This window comes from Gossypium hirsutum, chromosome A05, assembly GCF_007990345.1.
Source record: "Gossypium hirsutum isolate 1008001.06 chromosome A05, Gossypium_hirsutum_v2.1, whole genome shotgun sequence".
In the NCBI taxonomy this organism is placed as follows: Eukaryota; Viridiplantae; Streptophyta; class Magnoliopsida; order Malvales; family Malvaceae; genus Gossypium; species Gossypium hirsutum.
This window is the reverse complement of record NC_053428.1, coordinates 5,437,883-5,457,196: the sequence shown is the minus strand read 5'-3', so window position 1 is coordinate 5,457,196 and position 19,314 is coordinate 5,437,883. Positions and strand designations below refer to the sequence as shown.

General features: G+C 35.0%; 3 protein-coding genes across 6 annotated transcripts; 1 reads left to right on the top strand and 2 right to left on the bottom strand.

Annotated features, from left to right (window-relative positions):
* Window positions 1-3,027: 3,027 nt before the first annotated feature.
* On the bottom strand, window positions 3,028-5,949 carry LOC107958959 (L-type lectin-domain containing receptor kinase IX.1). Its single transcript, XM_016894886.2, has 3 exons — window positions 5,183-5,949; window positions 4,312-5,037; window positions 3,028-4,205 (listed from the first exon to the last, which is right to left on the bottom strand). Exons 1-3 carry the CDS (start codon window positions 5,586-5,588, stop codon window positions 3,400-3,402), a joined length of 1,938 nt encoding a protein of 645 aa, XP_016750375.2. The 5' UTR covers window positions 5,589-5,949; the 3' UTR covers window positions 3,028-3,399.
* A 148-nt stretch (window positions 5,950-6,097) lies between these two features.
* On the bottom strand, window positions 6,098-10,440 carry LOC107958960 (DEAD-box ATP-dependent RNA helicase 15). 2 transcript variants are annotated; one of them, XM_016894887.2, is made up of 12 exons: window positions 10,252-10,440; window positions 10,020-10,139; window positions 9,697-9,797; window positions 9,171-9,343; window positions 8,840-9,071; window positions 8,620-8,738; window positions 8,047-8,103; window positions 7,769-7,953; window positions 7,102-7,246; window positions 6,934-7,017; window positions 6,796-6,859; window positions 6,098-6,488 (listed from the first exon to the last, which is right to left on the bottom strand). In XM_016894887.2, the coding sequence occupies exons 2-12, from the start codon at window positions 10,133-10,135 to the stop codon at window positions 6,478-6,480; spliced, it is 1,287 nt and encodes a 428-aa protein (XP_016750376.1). In that variant the 5' UTR covers window positions 10,136-10,139; window positions 10,252-10,440; the 3' UTR covers window positions 6,098-6,477. The 2 variants fall into 2 exon arrangements, with proteins under 2 accessions (XP_016750376.1, XP_016750377.1); XM_016894888.1 differs by lacking the exons at window positions 10,020-10,139; window positions 10,252-10,440 and having other exon boundaries at window positions 9,171-9,445.
* Window positions 10,441-12,491: 2,051 nt separating this feature from the next.
* On the top strand, window positions 12,492-18,528 carry LOC107958956 (RNA-dependent RNA polymerase 6-like). Of its 3 annotated transcripts, NM_001400392.1 has the most exons (4): window positions 12,507-12,781; window positions 13,073-13,212; window positions 13,891-16,670; window positions 17,410-18,528. In NM_001400392.1, the coding sequence occupies exons 2-4, from the start codon at window positions 13,158-13,160 to the stop codon at window positions 18,283-18,285; spliced, it is 3,711 nt and encodes a 1,236-aa protein (NP_001387321.1). In that variant the 5' UTR covers window positions 12,507-12,781; window positions 13,073-13,157; the 3' UTR covers window positions 18,286-18,528. The 3 variants fall into 3 exon arrangements, with proteins under 3 accessions (XP_016750374.1, NP_001387321.1, NP_001314612.2); XM_016894885.2 differs by lacking the exon at window positions 13,073-13,212 and having other exon boundaries at window positions 12,492-12,781; window positions 13,902-16,670; NM_001327683.2 differs by lacking the exon at window positions 13,073-13,212.
* The last annotated feature ends 786 nt before the right edge of the window (window positions 18,529-19,314 follow it).

Genomic DNA, 19,314 nt, shown 5'->3' with positions numbered 1-19,314 from the left:
CTTTTATACAAGTAGAGGATAGGATAACACGATTCAAACCTGTATTAAACAGATATTTAACAAGAGTTCTGATCATCATTTCATATAAAAAAGACTTTTAAGTAATAATACCTATTTTATCTTTTTAATTGTAAAATAAGAAAAAAAATAATGTATTTGTAAGCAAAAATGTGTATGAGTCATAAATTAATTAGCAAGCAAACACATTGAACAAAATATTTAAATATATGAAGCAATTGTTTACTTAAAAAAAACTTTAAATATATCATTTGAAGTAAAATTAAGAATATTATTATTAATAATATCATATTTGTTAATAGTTATAATTAAATGAATGGCAATTTAAAAAAAATTAATTATTAAAAAAGTGTTTTGCTTATAGAGTGAGCTAAGTTAAAATATTAAGTCAATCAATAAAAGTTTAAGGGTGTAAATCAAAAAATATTTTTTATATATTTTGACAGTTTAAATATATAATTGAGTAATTTTTTTTTTAAGTTTGAATATCTTTCCCTCCCAAACGAATGGAAGAAAAAAAAAAAAGCTAACGTGCCAAGATTAGACGGTAAAACATCTACAGTATCTTATTCCATCTTCTTTTTATCTATAATTATAGAAAATTTTCCTGGAGGAATGCAAAAATGGTGTCCAAATCCATCACCAAAGGGCAGATGAATAATATAAAAGCCTTCTTAGACTTTTCCATTGAGAAATGCAAATTGCAACGGGAATTGGTCGTTGTTTTCAAGACCAAATCATGTTCACACACTTGATTTCTAAGAATAACTATCCACTTTTCTATGTAAATAGATCGAAATCCAACAAAGAAGAAAACAAAATAGACAGATATAATAATAATAAAGTGAAAAAGGAATGAAGTGGTCAATTTGGAAATAATTCTTACCATGGTTGGAAATTCAATATTGATTACTAAATAGTAATTATGGGTTATTAAATAAATAAAAATTTTAATTTTATGATTTACAAGTCAATGCAAACGCATAATTAATAATTAATTAACCTTTGAAGATGCGAGGCATGTACTTGGAATATTACTTGTTTGTTGAGACGTGGGTGTTCTGTCTGAAAAATAAAATTAAAAGGAAAAAAAGAAGAAGCTTTTTTATTAATTGGGATTAGGCGAGAAATATAATTAAAAAACACTTTTAGCTGGCAAAATATGATATTTTTTTCTTAAAATAATAATAATAATAATAATAAAAAAGTGTGATCTTTTTTTATTTTTTTTGTTCGAACAACTTTTTGGCGTATTGAGAAAAAATATATTTGGGGGAGTTTGAATATTATTAATGCATGTTAAAGAGTCCAATATAATACCTAACCTAATTTATTGCCTCCATGGAATCTCCATATTTTCTTCTTTACAAAATTAGTCAAATTATTTAATGGGCCATATTTCAGTTTTGATTTCACTTTCAATTCCACTTATTTCATACTCTTTTTTTTTTTTTGCTGTTGTTGTTGTCATTTGGATGCACAAGGAACAGCTGAGTTTGAGTTGGTCATATTTTATTTATTATAGATCTGACCCCTTCTCTTTTAATGCTTTGCCAATTTCAAACTCTTCCCTTTCACCACTTTACTGAGAGGAGAGAAATCTTTTCCCCCCAAACGTCACTTACTTATTTTTTTTTTCCATAAAAAGTAGTAATATAAATAATTTAAATTTCCATACTTAATGTTGGATAAGTTTAAAAATATTATTTAAATTTGAATTTAACTTAATTTAGAATTCATTGTTATTATAAGTTTTAATTAAGTATGATAATTGATGCCAATTTTGTGCAAGCGGTTTCGCCATTATTACTAAATTAGACAATTAATTAATAAAATAATGTGAAGATGAGAGAGAGAGATCAGATTGAACCTTGATCCCATACGACGAGTCGAGCATATTCATTTTTTTTAAAAAATTAGCCAAAGAAAAGTATGTAATTATGAATTAATCGTGACAATACTATTAATATATATGTGCATATCCTCAATTTTTTATTAATTTAAGTGTTTAGGTCCTGTATTTAAAGAATACCCATTATTGATTGCTTGTAATGATTCTATATGCTAGTGCATAGGTTTGTAGAGAAATAGGGTTAAGCATATATTAATCGATAATCATCTTGCTTTGCCTTAATTTGATGAGTAATAATATAAGAGTGTAAGTTTAAACGCATTGAAGTGTATTACAAATTTCAATGACATATTCACATGATAATAAATTAAAATTTTGGTCAAACAAAAAATAAAAACCATTTTAATTGATATTAATAAGCATCTATTAAATTTCTGGGCAGTTAAAAATCTATTTACATAATTATTAATGGATATTTAAGGGTCAGTAATAGTATTTAACATATTTTAAAATATTTATATTGTGACACTTTAAAAGAATATAAATAGAGTTTTTAAATACGTATATTTTCCATAAAGTTTAGAAAATTCTTAGTCAATATGAATATACATTGACTACACAAACCTAACCAATAAAATAATCATAATCGATGATTAATGGAGAGCCATTAACACGACCCTCCTCTTGATATGGGGCAACGAGCACCTCTTTTTCATTAACGAGGAGGCCAAGTGTGAAGGAATGGTTTGCTGCCAATTTATTGAGACCCTACAAAGATTAATTATGGTTAAAAATTTGGTAATTTTAGGTGATGAGTCAGAAATTCCAAAGCACTTTTATGAATATAAGGAGAGAAGGTGCCCCTGTCCCATATGCTAAATGTCTGTGTAACTGAATAATTGATGTTAAGGCTAAGAATCAATCCAGACATATATGTCGGGTTCACTTAAATTGCGACAAAATTTATATTGAATACTGGTTAATAGAATTATTAACAGAAAATTCTGAGCAGGCAGATGACCATTTTTCGTTCAAAGATCTTCTGCTTCTCTGAGTCATTGGTGTGATTAGATTCATTCAGTTTCAGACAACGCCTGGAAAGTGAAGCTAAGTGATTATAAAAATGGTTGAACAGAAGCTTCACGTCAGTCACTTTCTGGTCCTACTGAACCTCAGAGTAAACAAAACAACGCCATTAATGTTTGTTGTCCTTCCGAGTAGGACAGATTTTCATTGTCGGTGCTTCAAAATGAAGCAAAGTTTTGACAGAAATTTTTTTCTGTACTTCTCTCAACTAAAGCTTAGGAGCAATAAACCCGGGTTCGACTCCCGGAAAACACTTTTTTAATGTAAATTTTTTACTATTAACGGGAAAGAATATTACACTGCATATATTTTACATCGATTTTACTCTCATAAAAAATTTGGGGAAAATGCATTTATTTACTTTTAATCCCTATAAAATCGAAGAATCTTGCGCGTCAGAAATCGCATTGAAGAACAACGTCATCAGCTTTTGATGAGTCAAGTTAAGGCAACTGTGGGGCACTCTTGGACTCAATATTGGTTGTGGTGGTGGAACCAGAGGAAGAAACTGTTATATAAACAGCACTGGGTCGTGATTCTGGCAAATCCATTAAAGGTTCATCAGGGTTCAGGAATATTTGAACCACTTTCCTTATCTTGGGACGTTGTGTAGAATCAGGATGCAGGCAAGCAAGACCAACTATTAATGTCCTCTTTACTTGTTCTTCATCAAATTCGCTTTCTAGCTTGGGATCCACACAGTTTAGCAATTCATTTTGACCATAGGAATTCCATACATAATCCACTAAGCTGTTTTCGTCCATAATTCCCTTTGATCTTCTCCCACAAACGACTTCAATTACTACCATACCGAAGCTATAAACATCAGATTCCGGCGTTGATTTCCCGGTGAAGCCTACTTCTGGAGCCAAATATCCTGGAGTTCCTGCTAACATGGTTGTCACCGAGTCATCGTTCTGGAGCAACCTTGCTAGCCCAAAATCACCTAGATGAGCATTGAATTCCTCATCCAACATAACATTGTTAGGCTTAACGTCTCGGTGAACGACGGGGTTACTGCTGTCTTCGTGGAGATAAAGCAATGCCGATGCTAATCCTGTTAATATCTTGAATCTATTATCCCAATCGAGAAATTTCTTGCCAAAATAACGATCAAGGCTCCCGTTCGGCATGTACTCGTAGACCAAGAGGTGATGTTCACCTTCATGGCACCACCCTTGGAGTTGCACTATGTTTTTGTGCCTTAGCCGCCCTATGGTACATATTTCCGCAAAGTACTCCTTCTCACCTGTTACGTGCACGTTAAGAAACCATGAAAAGTTCACAAAACTTGTTACTAATGAAATAACAAATCATGTTCTATAATTTCTGATGTATTGCTAAGTAGAAGAAACCTTGTTTTGAAGTTGCTGAAATCTTCTTAACAGCTACGATTGTTGGGGGATCATCTTTTAAGGTTCCTTTGTAAACACTTCCAAATCCACCAGTTCCAAGCAGATTTTCCTTACTGAAATTATGAGTAGCCTTTGCAAGCATCTTGTGGGTGAACATTTTCGGCACGTTTGCCGCAGTTCTCGATCGGATTTCGATATCAACTTTCTTCTTAACCATCTCCTTTTTCCTTTTTACAAGTCTTCGAAATGATGGGAGAAAGCATATTAATACAATCAATAATCCCATGATGAGAGGAACAACGATCAACAAAATAGTTTTCATCTTAAAGTATTTGGAGCCATGGTTGTTGAGATCCGGCAATGGAATTGTTGAGAAAGTCCAATCAAGGACATGATGGCTTTCTGGGACTCGGCCAGTTGCTGCAGTGAAGCCGACAAAGACACTGCTTGGAACTGTGTCTTCCATCTCAATAGAGTGGTTAAGTACTCTCACTAACATGTCCCCAGAGTATGCCATAGATATCTCGAGCAGCTTTTTCCAACCGTGATAATCGATTCTAACCTTGATGTTTCTTCCACTTTTAAGATCAATACCTGTAGCGTTAAGGCTTTCAGCAGCAACTGGGTTAATTATACTTATTGTGTCGATACCAATGTGGTTTGCATCTGGATCCCATTCATTCTTGTAAGTATCCAACTCCACAGCTAACTGCTGAACCACGCCACCTAAAATTTGGTATGAAATTGGTTCTTGATTACTTATAAGATGTAGTAATGCAAAAAGGACGAGAGATGGTGCAGATTGTGAAATTACATAAAAACGTACAAGGGATAGATTTTGTATAATGTTTTGAAGGAGATTTTGGGCTACCTTGAGTTGATGGGTCCATGATGCCAAGATATGATCCAGTGCTGGAAGGTGGTGAACTTGCATTATCTTGTGCAAAAATGAAAGCCATACCATCCCCAGAGACATTAGAATTTGGGAAGGGAGAAATCCTGATGGTAAAGGTGGTGGAGAAAGAGACTGGCCAGGCAACCACTTGTTGGTGGTATAGAACCCGACCAACCTTCTCCAGTGGTGAAGTTGAATTGTTGTTAGGCTCTGGTGTCAGGCTCAGGTATCCATTGCCTGCTGTCACGGAGCCCATGCAGATTAAGCTGCCATTTATGCAACTGTTAGGATCAAAGGACGGGAAAGAAAAAGTGTGTGTATCAATAAGAGAGGTTGAAGAGGCTTGGTCTAGGAAGGCATAGAGGAATAGCAGCAACAACATGGTCGCAATTGCAAATTTGTAAATGGAAACTACAATATAAAACAAAGGTTATTTTCCATTGCAACGAACGTATATAGAAGGTGAAATTTTGATGTTTATCTTGTCCTTATCGTTTGTTTTCATGAAATTGGAATGTTTCAAAGAAATATTGCAAAATAAATGATATTTGAGAGAAATTTCCAAGCAGAGGCAACCAAAATTCATTTTTCTGTAGCCATACGCAAGCCAGTAATAACCAGTATCGTTTGACTAAAACAAGAAATGCAAGTGCTTGTCTTTTTCAGCGAACTTCTAAATTAGAGAGAGAAAGAACGAAATACCATTGGACTTCCTTTCTAGCAAAAACAAAATGTCCAGGTAAATAAAAAGAGATTCTATTGTGATGATAAGGATATCTTCCAAATATTAATATTTCTTGTTCATACCATTACTGTCATCAGCGCCTTATTATAAAGGGCCGAGCTAGAATAAGAACAGATACTGGGCTAAAATAGACGTGCAACGTGATATAACATCCAAAACAAAACCCGTGATCATCATTTTTGTAATTAGTAAATCATAATGAGCTTCTAATCTAATTAATACAGATAGGTAGTTACTATCTCCAAACTATAACAGATACTAAAATATAGCATGCAACTCTAGCATAGTGAAAACAATGTCCTCAAAAGGGAAAATTTTCCCAAAAGATAAAGCTGAATACCAATTTAAGTTCTTAACAAGGCTACAATAAGAAAGTTAAAACCGACCGGCATTGCATCTGCTGCTCCTCCCAAGCAACTGATTTAAAAGCATTCCATATCTGAGAACAACACGTGGCCTCCAGCAAACCACACAATCAATTCCTGATTTCGACTAGAAAACTAGGCTTCTGCAGAACGAACTTCCTTTATGACGGCACTACAGCAACAAATCATTTAGCATTAGAAAATATTTTGGTTCCCACCAAAGAAAATGATATGAAAATAAAAACTGACATCCATCATAACGCCAATATATCATACAGAAAGAGAAACAAAAGTAAGGTACTTCAATGCTACGTAGTTAGGCCAACCAAATACCAACGGCAGCAATGAGTACAGCAAACCGAAAACATATTAAACCAAGCAAGAATGGAGAGATGAATAATGCCTTGAGATCACTGACAAGAAACATAAATGTCCTACTAGTTATATAAAATACAGATGGACGACAAAAGGAAACATACTGTATGTAGATGTATCAATCTGCTCAGGAAGCTCCTTTATATCCACCTCAAACCTCTCTTGGACCTGCAATAGATTCATTAAGTTGATTAGAGGATAAATCACGGGTCAAAATATGTTCGGAAGTTCTTAATACCAACCTGGTTGAGCACATCAGAATCTGAAGCAGAAGAAACAAACGTAATTGCAAGACCCTTGGTGCCAAACCTACCAGCTCTGCCAACCTGCCAATAAGATCAGCTATTATTACACATTAAATTTAAATAGAAGCAAGACTAATATGATAATGCAGACAGATCAAAACCCACCCTGTGCAGGTATGTATCAGCAGAATCAGGCATGTCATAGTTGATGACAATGTTAACACGTTCAATGTCAATTCCCCTTCCAACCAAATCTGTGGCCACAAGAATTCTTTTATGCCCCTCCTTAAAACCTTTGTAGCGAGTTAACCTACAAATCATCAAAAGTGAAACCACATAATATTTAATCAAGGAACATTACCTTCTGGATACTGGAACAGAAAAAGCGGCCTGAGCCAATAAGTAAACATTAGACACTCCAGCCAGATGCTAAAACAAGATACCAAAATTTGGGACCACAGGAAACCAATAATACTACGTAAACTCAAAAACCAAAAAAAAAAAAAGGCACTATTTTAGCTTGACATTTATTTTGCACTCTATTTTTTGGAGAAAAAAGGAATAAAGCAATAAACAATCATGTCACATTAATGTTTCCATAGACCCAAGTGCTAAATCAAAACATTCACTATAACAGAATACACAAAATAAGCAACCAAACCACCATACTTGGAGAACACGACAAAAAACTGCCTCAAAACTTTTGACAAGAATCCTTATACAAGATGGTCCTTAAGTCATTTATTTTACAAGAATATAAAGTTTAGCCAAAGTGTTTCCCATTCAAAATTGGACAAGGTAGCAAGAATGAATCATGATGACATGTGCAAACCTTTCTTCCTGGGACATGCCAGAATGAATGCATATGGATGGAAAATTGCACTCAACAAGTAACTTGTTCAACTCAGCTGCACGGTTCACGCTTTTGACAAAGATAACAACTTGGTTGAAGTCCAACGCATCAAGAAGGTCATTCAACTTGCGATTTTTCTCCATCTCACTCAATTTGATATAATGCTGTCATTGGAAGCATTTCTTTTAAATAAACATTTAAACAATATCTTAAACAAACAAAACGCTGAGGGAGGATGAGTCAGCTTCACAGCAAACCTGTACAAGACCATGAAGGGTCAACTTGGCCTCATCATCAACATAAATTTCCATTGGCTGAAAGGAACAAATGTCACAGTAAATCATATTAGGGAGCTTCGTCAAGCAAATGGAATCCAGTACGATATGAATTATGGATGGACATCCTTGAATTGAGATTCTTGTCCATCTGCCTTGCCTCCTCGCAGATCTGTTACTTAGTATTCTATTACATGACAGACACACACCCCAAACAAGGAAATGCCCAAACCTTCTTACGAACCCACTCTAAGCCCATACCAATAGCCTAAATAGAGAACTGATTAAAATTAAACAAAAATAAAGAATCAGCTCAAACAAATCAACTAATTCAGAAGCCTAAACAGTGCAAACCTATGACTTAACATTAATCTGCCCCATTCAATCTGCATAACCAATGAATGACTAGATGAAGCAACTGCACGCAAGTAGCACCACTGGGAAAGCATATAGAGATGGAGCCACCAGATGTAAAATTTTACAGAACTCTCAGGTGAAGCTGGGAATGAATTAAAAAGATACTAAATTCAAGTAGAATTGGCCATGAAAAATTACATCTTGCATAAATTTCTTGCAAACCGGGCGAATTTCTTTGCTGAGCGTTGCAGAAAACATCATAACTTGTTTATCATGAGGGGTCATCTTGAAAATCTCCTGCACATCTCTCCTCATGTCTGCAGAAGTTATGTGGGATAAATACCAGAGAGAATAGCGGCAGTAAATTAAACATTGACAAAACTAACACTTATATGGCTTCAGGTCAAGAAAACCATACCAAGTGATTCAAGCATTTTGTCACATTCATCAAGAATGAAATGCCTCACATTCTTCAAAGAAAGATCCTTGTCTCTAGTAAGAGCCAATATCCTTCCAGGTGTCCCAACAACAATGTGGGGGCATTCATTTTTCAGTAGATCTTTGTGAACTTTGATGTTGACACCTCCATAGAAGACAGCAACCTTGATATCAGGCAGATAAGTACTGAACCTCTCGAACTCGTGACAAATCTACAAAAGGACAACACATATGTCTTATAACAGGAAGCAGACAAAGCAAAGTTTTATGAGCACAAAGTTTCCAACAATCGATGCAGATCACTATCTGACCTGGTAAGCTAACTCCCTTGTATGGCATAAAACAAGGGCAATAACTTGTCCTGGACTAGGTTCAATTTGCTGCAGTGTTGATAGAACAAAAACTGCAGTCTTCCCCATCCCTGATTTAGCTTGGCAAATGACATCCATACCCAATATGGCTTGGGGAATGCATTCATGTTGCACTGGTGTAGAACCAAAGAAAAGTGCATCGAAGGAACCCGTAGTAAGTAAAATATAACCTCCGTGATCCATTTAATTGAAACTTTATGATAGTGGTATATTACCTGCAAAATAATGCAACAAAGGTTCATATAAGAAAAATCAAAAAGCAGCATTTTGCATACAAAGCACCAAACACTAGAAATATAGCGTAACAAACAGCCAAAAGATCAAGCCATCTATAAAATTTAACTTCATAAAATAGGAATGGGAAGTGGAACAAAAGGTATGATCCATGAATATTGATATGCTTTAAAGGTGGAACTGTATATAAAGGCTAACAAATATAAAAAGGGAAGGAGAGTCAAAGATTTGCCTTCAGAAGGGTGCTCAAATCCAGAGTCAACAATGGCCCGAAGAAGCTCTGGTTTCAAAAGGAAGTCTCTGAATCCTGAACTGTGAATGCCAACATAGCCCCTACAAAGACCAAAAAAAATAAAAAATCAACAAAATTAGAACGACAGTCCTTCCACATGGATCATTTACCAATTACCACCGTAAAAAAAAGAAAAAAAAGCAGAACAAATTAATTTTTTTTCTTTCTCCAACCAAAGGAAAACTAAGTTTGTTTCATAAATATTAAATAGCAGTTAAATAAAGCGAACGGAAAGCGAATATTTGAAATAAAGTCAAACTCACTTCTTGCCGCCCTCGCCATTGACTTTAGCAGTGACAGAGTCAGGGGCTTTCTCTTCTTCTTCCTCGTAATCAAGAAGCTCCTCCTCGTAAGCATCGTTGTCCCTTGTTTCTCCCATTTATCTACAAAATCCCAATAAAACAACAAAACGTTAGGGCTTCAACAAAAATAGAAGATCGAAAAGTAAATAACCCGAACAAGGGTTTCAAAGAGAGGTAGATTCGGGAGCTTTACCTTTGAACTTAATTAAAGCAGGGAGAAAATTGAAGGTACTAGGGTTAGGGTTTGCGGTGTCTGCAAAGCAAAAAAGGGTTAGCTCTTTAAATGTGAAAAATATATATATATTTTGAGTACTCGTGGAGAGAAAAAGATGGGGATTTTGAGAGAGAGAGAGATCTTTATACACAGCGGAAATTTTATTTTATTTCCCCAAATGCCCTAGCTTCTTTTTATTAATTACCATCTCCTGCAGCTCTGGGCTGGACCTAGATGGCTGCTGACGCTATGGTACATACAAGCCCATTTTGGGCCCAAAATTTTCCCCTTTTAAAGTCGGTATTAATTAAATGTTAATAAGGTTATTAATGTTTACTTAATTATTTATTTTTTCTTATTTTAATCGTTGACTATTAAATGGAGTTTACATGAAATTAAAAGAAGAATAACCATCTTATTAGATATTTAAATCATTAAAAGTTAAAAAATTATAAATAAAAAAATTTTCAAGATGTAGTTTATTGGTTGATTATTTATTTATTTTGAGAATGATATAAATTTAATATCGTTGTAAAGAGAAACAAAACCGGATATGATAATTAATATTGTTTTTTAATTTATTGATTAATTTATTAAATTATTTAAATTTTAAAATAATTATTTAAAAGATATTTTTTTTAATTAACTAATTCGTAATGCATGGAAGAATTATTTATAACATTAAAATTATTTAAAATGGCACTGGGGCACTTCTTGCTAAGCCTTCCCTGTTGCATCAAAATGGCATCTACTTCCTCTTTAGTACAATTAGATGTCCTCGCGATGATATTGCTGTTGCAGATGATGCCTCCTTCGACGGAAGCGAACTTGTATTCATTTAACGTTGGTGGATTTTGCAGTGGAAGGGAGCATTCGTTTCTCTTTCAATTTTTATGATGAATATCTCCTTCTTGACCAACCTTTGCTCTTGGCTTGCTTCTCAAACAGTGCTTTCAGTTATTTGGTGAATCTTTGCTCGCTTTTAGCTTTCAAGTTGGTCTCTTCCACTACTGGTGTTTGTAGGGGAATTTTTTTAGTAAAGAAGAAGATAAATGAAAAAAAGAAAAGAAAAAGAAAAATCTTGTATTGTTATGAAAAGAAATTAAAATTACAAGTTGGCATTTTAGTAAATAAAATGACGTGGATTAAGTGTTAATGTATTTGTTTTTATCGATTTAAACGTTTAGATTATATATTTTTTTAACGAAAAATAGTTAATGCGTTAAATTTAGTGTCTTTAAATGTAATATTTTCGTCAATGTACATTTGAATTTTTTGAACAAATTGATTTTTACTTTAGTATCCTTTGCATATTATATTTAATGATTTTTACATGCAAAACAAAATAATATATCATTGATCTAATATAATAAGATGTGAGTTTGAACGTATTGAAATGTATTTATCCTCCTATTTAAGAGTTAAATAGGGATAATGCTTAAACTTAAGCATTGTTGCAAGATTCTTTAAATGTGTTTTCCATATTTGGAGTTGGATTTTCAAACATTCTCCCGAGGCATTAGTCTCATTTTTCTACCAGTGTTAAAGTTATTGAAATTAACTCCAACATGATTTTTTATTATTATAATTTTACAATATTTTAATAAATTCTAATAATTTTAAGTCAGAGCAATTCAAATGTCACATTTTCCTTGTTAATTTTATTGAAATTTTATATTTTAGTATTTTATTCAATTTCAATTTTTTACTTAAATAAAGTATAAGTTTAGTTACAAACACTCCTTTCAACAAGCGTTTCACTTTCACACACTTTTTACCACTTGATTATTATTAATTTTTCATATTACTTAAAAAAATATATTTTTTGAGTTTCCAACAAATTTAGTTGACGATGCACTCGGATTTATAAATTAATTTCAACATTATACAATTATTAATATATAAACTGTAATAAAAATAAGAATTAACACAAATTATATGAAAGAAACTAAACTGGTTAAAAGATTTGATAAATAAGACAGTTTAGTAAAGTTGTTAAAAAAGTTAAGAGTCTAAAAAATATATATGAAAGAATGTTTTAAAAATATCATAAATAGGAGAATTGAGTAAAGTAAATTTCAAGATTGTCTCTAAACATCAAAAATTTACGATGGAAGAAAGCGCACTCAATTTTAATGCAGTTTACCTAATTTAAATTCTATTAATAAAATATTTCTTTTGTACTCAATACAAATGACAATAAGAAAGGCAAAAGCGGGAAACGGAAACAACTTCTCCAGCAAGTAGTAAGAAAAAAAAAGAAAAAAAAAAAAGGGGAAGATCTGAACTGGAGACTTAAGTTCTTTGTCTCTCTCCTAAACAACTTCTTCGTGAAGTGCAAAACCTCAAGACACGCTAAAAGCACACTTGTTTATATACTGGGTCCATCCCTCTAACTCTAAACTCACTCCCTAAAACTCACAAATACTTTGCTCTCTTTCTCTCACTCCTACTCTGCAAACGCGTTCAAAGTTGCTTCTCTTCTTGTGTCAAACCAATACGCTTTCAGGTTAGCAGATTTTTCTGACAACCCATTTTTCTTTTCAAGTTTAACTTCGTTTGTTTTCTAACCTTGCAATGATCACTTTTTGTTTAGAAGGGGTTTCTGTTTGAAATTAAAATGAGAAACTGGATTTGGGTATTTCGTTTTTTATCACATCATGTTAAATTTGAAGTTCTCTTTTTCTTTTTTCTTTTTAATTTCTGTAATTTGCTAAATTGTCGATTTGACTGTTTGGCTGTAATGTGGTTTAGCAGAAGATTAAAAGGTTGAATTTGATCTTCTGATTAATGGACACAGGGTTGACAATTAAAGCGAGGCATCATGTTGTTTGTTATGGTCTCTTTAAAGAGATCCAAGCTTTTACCTAAAACAATGCAAGAAGATGAATTTCATACTACTAGTGATAATTGGAATGGATTCTGTTTTGCATCAATTAGGTATATTTTGTACAGTTAAATTACGAATCCTCGATTAGTATGTGGAATTTAAGGATAAGGGCAGAAAATGAAGTCTAGATAGTATACATGTTCCATAGAATAAGGGTGGATCGTTTCCATTTTCCTTTGTTATTTCCTACTAAAAAAAAAAGAAAAAAAAAGGGGTTAAATCACTGTTCCGCTATTAACGATTCTTCAATTTGTTCCGAGAACATGAAGAAGTTACTCCATAAGTTTCAATTGCATGATACATTCTGTTTCTACCATTGTCGAAGCACAAAGCTCTAACCTTTGAAACTAAAGTATGTAGTTTGTTTCTCAGTCCAACTTGGTGCTAATGCATTTTCAAAGATACCATGGTTTGAATTAAGATACCATGGTTTGAATTAACTTTTTAGTTCCATTATTTGCTCACCTATTATGGGGCACTTAAATGGCTTGAATTCCATGGGTTGGTAGCAAATTGATGCCTGTAATTTCCCCCTCTGGATAAAATGCTTTTGAGAGGAAATTTACCTAGTATTGTTGCTGAGTATGTTAGTGTTAATCCACCTAGTCGCTGCGGAGGTTGTTGTAAAAGAAAATTAAGGCTTATTTTCAATTGACTACTATGACAGAAGTCTGTGTGCTGATTTCTTAATTTGTGTTCTTTTTCTCTCATGAATATGTTGTGTCTAGTTTTGTTTCAGGAACTTATTGGCTTTCAACCCGAACTGGTTAATTTTCTGAAATATATGGAGTTAGAAGGGAGTGTAAAGGAGACTGTGGTGACACAAGTTAGTGTTGGTGGATTTGACCGACATGTCAAAGCCAGAGATTTGATGAAGTACTTGGAGAATGAAGTTGGCCTTGTCTGGAGGTGTAGACTGAAGACGTCATGGACACCACCAGAATCTTATCCCAATTTCGAAATTACTGACACTACTGTTATCCAAAGAAAAGATAACTATAAGAAGGTGGAGCCCCATGCCTTTGTTCATTTTGCTTCACCGCAAGCAGTGACTTGGGCTGTGGATGCTGCAGGTCGTACTGAGCTTGCTTTCAACAATCAGCTGTTGAAGGTTAGTTTGGGGCCTGAGAATCCTTATTACTTGAATCGACGGAGGAGGGACACAACACCCTTTAAGCTACCTGATGTCTCCCTGGAGATTGGAACACTAGCTAGCTGCGATGAATTCTTTGTTGGCTGGAGAGGACCTCCTTCTGGTGTTGAGTTTCTTGTGGATCCATTTGATTGTACCGGCAAATTTTGTTTCTCCAGAGATACAGCCTTCTCGTTCAAAGGCACAAATGAGCATGCTGTCATAAAGTGTGACTTTAAGGTTGAATTTCTGGTTAGGGATATCAATGAAGTTAAGCAGTATAAGCAGTATTCAGAGCCGTCAGGTTTTGTAGTGCTCTTGCAGCTGGCTTCATCACCTTGGGTCTGGTATAGAACTGCTGATGACGACTTTGAAAAATCAGTTCCATTTGATCTGTTGGATGATGATGATCAGTGGATCCGGACCACTGATTTTACTGCAAGTGGAGCTATCGGTCGTTGTAATACATACAGAGTCCTAGTCCCTCCCCGTCATGGTTCAAAGCTGAAGAAGGCCATGGTTTATCTCAGAGAACGAAGAGTACCAGTGGAAGATCTCAAATTACAACTTAGGATCCGTGATGAACCTGATTTTGGGAGGTTCATGTCTGATCATTTCTATTATATTTACAAGGAAGGGATTCCTTTTGAAATAATGTTTTTGGTTAATGCTGTACTTCACAAAGGCATATTTAATCAGCACCAGCTATCAGAGGACTTCTTTAAGCTACTGAGAAATCAATCAATGGAGGTCAATGTGGCTGCACTAAAGCACATCTATTGCTATAGGTGTCCAGTGTATGATGCCTATGAGAAGCTGAAAGTTGTTCATGACTGGCTGTTGAGGAATCCCAAACTCTTTAAGAGCCCTCCACAGTTGGATGATATTGTTGAAATCAGAAGATTGGCCATTACTCCAACCAAAGCTTATTGTCTTCTTCCGGAAGTTGAGCTTTCTAATAGGGTTCTCAGGAAATATAAAGATGTTGCTGATCGGTTTTTAAGGGTCACATTTATGGATGAAGGCATGCAGACAATGAATGCAAATGTGCTCACTTACTATAATGCCGCAATTGTAAGGGATGTGACGTCTACCTCTTTTTCTCAGAAAACGGGAGTGTTCAAAAGGGTAAAGTCTATTCTAACAGATGGATTTTACTTGTGTGGTCGCAAATACTCTTTCCTTGCTTTCTCAGCCAATCAATTGAGAGACCGCTCTGCATGGTTTTTTGCTGAAGATGGGAAGATAAATGTGCTTCAAATTATAGGTTGGATGGGGAAGTTTACAAACCGGAATATTGCTAAATGTGCTGCCAGGATGGGTCAGTGCTTCTCGTCAACGTACGCAACAGTGGAAGTTCCTTCAGAACAGGTTAACATGCACCTTCCAGATATAAAGAGGAATGGATATGATTTCTCTGATGGGATTGGCAAGATCACTCCCGATCTTGCTATGGAAGTTGCTCAGAAATTGAAGCTGGACTTGAATCCGCCTTGTGCTTATCAAATTAGATATGCTGGTTGTAAAGGGGTCGTGTCTTGTTGGCCAGAAGAAGGTGATCGGATCCGTCTTTCTTTACGGAACAGTATGATTAAGTTCTTTTCTCACCACACAACACTGGAAATCTGTTCCTGGACAAGGTTTCAGCCTGGCTTCCTGAATAGGCAAATTATTACATTGCTTTCAACACTGGGTGTGCCAGATGAAGTATTTTGGGGAATGCAAAATTCCATGGTTTCTAAGTTGGACAAAGTCCTTGTGGACACTGATGCAGCATTTGAAGTCGTTATTTCATCTTGTGGTGAGCAAGGGCATACTCCAGCAATAATGTTGAGTGCAGGTTTCAAGCCTCAGACAGAACCTCATTTACGAGGAATGTTGACTTGTGTGAGAGCATCTCAACTTTGGGGCCTTAGGGAAAAATCTAGGATTTTTATTCATTCAGGCAGATGGTTAATGGGCGTTTTGGATGAACTAGGTGTACTTGAACAAGGTCAGTGCTTTATCCAAGTGTCAAATCCATCTCTACAAAACTGCTTCCTCAAACATGGTTCTAGGTTTGCTGAAACAAAGAAAAATTTTGAAGTAATTAAGGGGCTGGTTGTCATAGCTAAGAATCCTTGTCTTCACCCTGGAGATATAAGAATTCTAGAAGCAGTTGATGCCCCTGGTTTACACCATTTGTATGACTGTCTGGTCTTCCCTCAAAAGGGTGAGAGACCCCATACGAATGAAGCTTCTGGAAGTGATCTTGATGGGGACCTTTATTTTGTCACATGGGAAGAGGCTCTTATCCCCCCTAGCAAGAAGAGCTCACAACCCATGCAGTATGACCCTGATGCGCCTCGAGAGTTGAATCGCTCAGTCACTCATAAGGTAACTGTTTGTTCTGTTTTATTATTATCATTGAACTTTTATGAACCTGTGGTTTTCCAGAATTGTTTTTCTCTTATTTCCTTTTTTCCTATTGGCGAAATTCCAGAATTTTTTTTTTAATTTCCTTATTCTCAATTGCAAAATACAAGTACCAGCACTTCTTAATAAAACCAACAATTTGTTCCTACAAAACAGTATTGTTTTCTAGTATGGTACTTGGAAGCTAGTATTGAAAGGAATGTTTCTATCATAGACATGCATGTTTGAGTGCCTAACTATCTGTTTTAATGTTATTATTCTTTTATGGTTATATAACCGGCTGTCTTAATGTTGTAATGGCACTATGTTATTGGGTTGAAATCTGACTGACAGACTGTTTTTGAAATGGTTTTTCTTGTCACTGGTAACTGTCTGTGTTGCTATAATTTCCATAGGGCAATGAGAAAAACTGTGGCAATAACACTAGGAAGTTCTCAAGTATAACATATTAATAAAACAGGAAAAGCGGGTTTTGGATTTATGTCATGGTGAATACTTTATTATAATTTCCTAGTGTGCTAAAGAGGAAAAGAATCCTCAAATGGTAGAAACTGGAGCACAATCGTGGGAATATAATCTTGTATACAATATATCAAAAAGGGGGTCATCAGTTTATATTCTGATGAATGAACTATTTTTAAGTTCCAAGTAGGTGAAAGACATAATCTTTTGACTCTTTTGTTTCACATTTACTCTACAGGACATAATTGAGTTTTTTTCAAAAAACATGGTGAATGAGCACCTGGGAAGTATCTGCAATGCACATGTGGTTCATTCTGACCTTAGTGAACATGGTGCTTCAGATGAGAAATGTATACATCTCGCAGAGTTAGCGGCTATAGCTGTTGATTTTCCTAAAACCGGGAAGATTGTGTCGATGCCTGCTCAATTAAAACCAAAACTTTACCCAGATTTTATGGGTAAAGAGGAGTTCCAGTCATACAAGTCAAACAAAATTCTGGGAAGACTATATCGTTATATCAAAGATGCATATGACAAAGATGTCTCTGAATCTTCTGAGCTCAATTTTGGTGCTAGTGACATCAATTATGATGCAGATCTTGAAATTACAGGATCCGCTGACTACATAACTGATGCATGGGCTAAAAAGTGCTCCTATGACGGGCAGCTGATTGGACTACTTAAACAGTACAAAGTTAAGAGGGAAGAGGAGGTCGTAACTGGCCAAATCTGGTCCATGCCCAAATATGCCAGTAAGAAACTAGGGGATTTGAAGGAGAAGCTTGGTCATTCTTATGGTTCCCTCAGGAAAGAATTCAGACAACTTTTTGAGAACATGGACTCCGAATTTGAGCAGCTCAATGAGGATGAGAAGAACAAGTTGTATGAAAGAAAGGCTTCAGCATGGTACCAAGTCACTTACCATCCTGAATGGGTTCAGAAGAAGTTAGAGTTCCAGAAGCCTGATGGCGATGAAGGCGTTGTGATGTTAAGCTTTGCTTGGATTGCTGCTGATTACCTAGCTCGAATAAAAGTTAGGCACCAGGGGACTGAAAATCTTGACTTTGCTAAGCCTGTCAACTCTCTAGTAAGGTACCTAGCTGATCGAATATAACCAGTATTTGACTGTTTTGGCAGCAAATTCTTTTGCTGGATCAGGCTTCTTGGTCGCAAAGCCACTCTGCCATTTTGAAAGATGAAGTTGTAATGTTGGTTTGTAATGCAGTACATCTCTGCTGTTACCCTATTGTTGCTATGACCTATTGTGATTGTTCAAAGATGATTTTCCATGCTTTGTATGAAACTAATATTTTTCAATTTTCTTGCTTTGCTTGAATATAATCATGGTCTTGTCTCAGTAAATGGATTAGCAAGTGATTTTGGTCCCTCCAGTATAACCGTTGCTCATTGTAAGTTCTGCTTATTGTGATCCTTCAAAGGCTATGAATCAAGAGGCTGCCCTGCCTGACTCAATCATTATTGACCCTTTCTTTTGGCTTAAGTTTCATTTTTACATGCTTTGTTCTATTTAGGTTCTTTATTATCGATGAGATCAATAATAAAATATTTCTTCTTATACCCATCCTAGCATTTGCCTTCTCATTTGTCTATACCCAAAAGCTTTTAAAGGGAGAAGAAAAAAGCAAAGAAAGAGATTTGGAATCTTGACATTTAATACCTCTAATGTCTTGTTTTAGATTCTGTCTTTGATTCACATGCTTCAATATCCAAGCAAAGAATGACTTTAAATGCATTGCTAAACCCAGTTTTGTTGGATTACCTTTTTTTTTTGGGGGGGGGGGTGGTTACGAATCAAGCACACTACCTGTAATAAACAACATTAACGTTTAGAAAAAAACCTTAATGGCCTATCCTTGTGCATGTAAAATGTTCCAAATGTTTTAACATCTGGACTCTAATAAGTCTTAACGTTGCAATTCCAGCAATTCCGGTTTTTGTATATTTATTTAAAGAATTCATACATTGCTTCTGGCAAAGTGTTTACCGGAAAGCAAAGTTGGGAACTGATTCCTACTTTAAATGCATATGAATATTTTTCTTCACACTTCTATACTAAAGAAAGCAATTCTAATTATAATTTTGAACAACATGCCACATCAAAATCTCTCCCCTGGAGTTCATC

What these genes read in the sequence shown, in the direction of transcription:
- LOC107958959 (XM_016894886.2), bottom strand. Translation starts at nt 5,588, where the DNA reads ATGTTGTTGCTGCTATTCCTCTATGCCTTCCTAGACCAAGCCTCTTCA. An exon ending in CATGGACCCATCAACTCAAG is followed by an intron (nt 5,038 to 5,182) that starts GTAGCCCAAAAT and finishes ACCAAATTTTAG; the next exon opens with GTGGCGTGGTTCAGCAGTTA. An exon ending in TTCAGCAACTTCAAAACAAG is followed by an intron (nt 4,206 to 4,311) that starts GTTTCTTCTACT and finishes TGCACGTAACAG; the next exon opens with GTGAGAAGGAGTACTTTGCG.
- LOC107958956 (NM_001400392.1), top strand. Translation starts at nt 13,158, where the DNA reads ATGAATTTCATACTACTAGTGATAATTGGAATGGATTCTGTTTTGCAT. An exon ending in TTCTGTTTTGCATCAATTAG is followed by an intron (nt 13,213 to 13,890) that starts GTATATTTTGTA and finishes TGTTGTGTCTAG; the next exon opens with TTTTGTTTCAGGAACTTATT. An exon ending in ATCGCTCAGTCACTCATAAG is followed by an intron (nt 16,671 to 17,409) that starts GTAACTGTTTGT and finishes TTTACTCTACAG; the next exon opens with GACATAATTGAGTTTTTTTC.
- LOC107958960 (XM_016894887.2), bottom strand. Translation starts at nt 10,135, where the DNA reads ATGGGAGAAACAAGGGACAACGATGCTTACGAGGAGGAGCTTCTTGAT. An exon ending in CAAGGGAGTTAGCTTACCAG is followed by an intron (nt 9,072 to 9,170) that starts GTCAGATAGTGA and finishes GTCCTTTTGTAG; the next exon opens with ATTTGTCACGAGTTCGAGAG. An exon ending in GGCATGTCCCAGGAAGAAAG is followed by an intron (nt 7,247 to 7,768) that starts GTTTGCACATGT and finishes GATGATTTGTAG; the next exon opens with GTTAACTCGCTACAAAGGTT.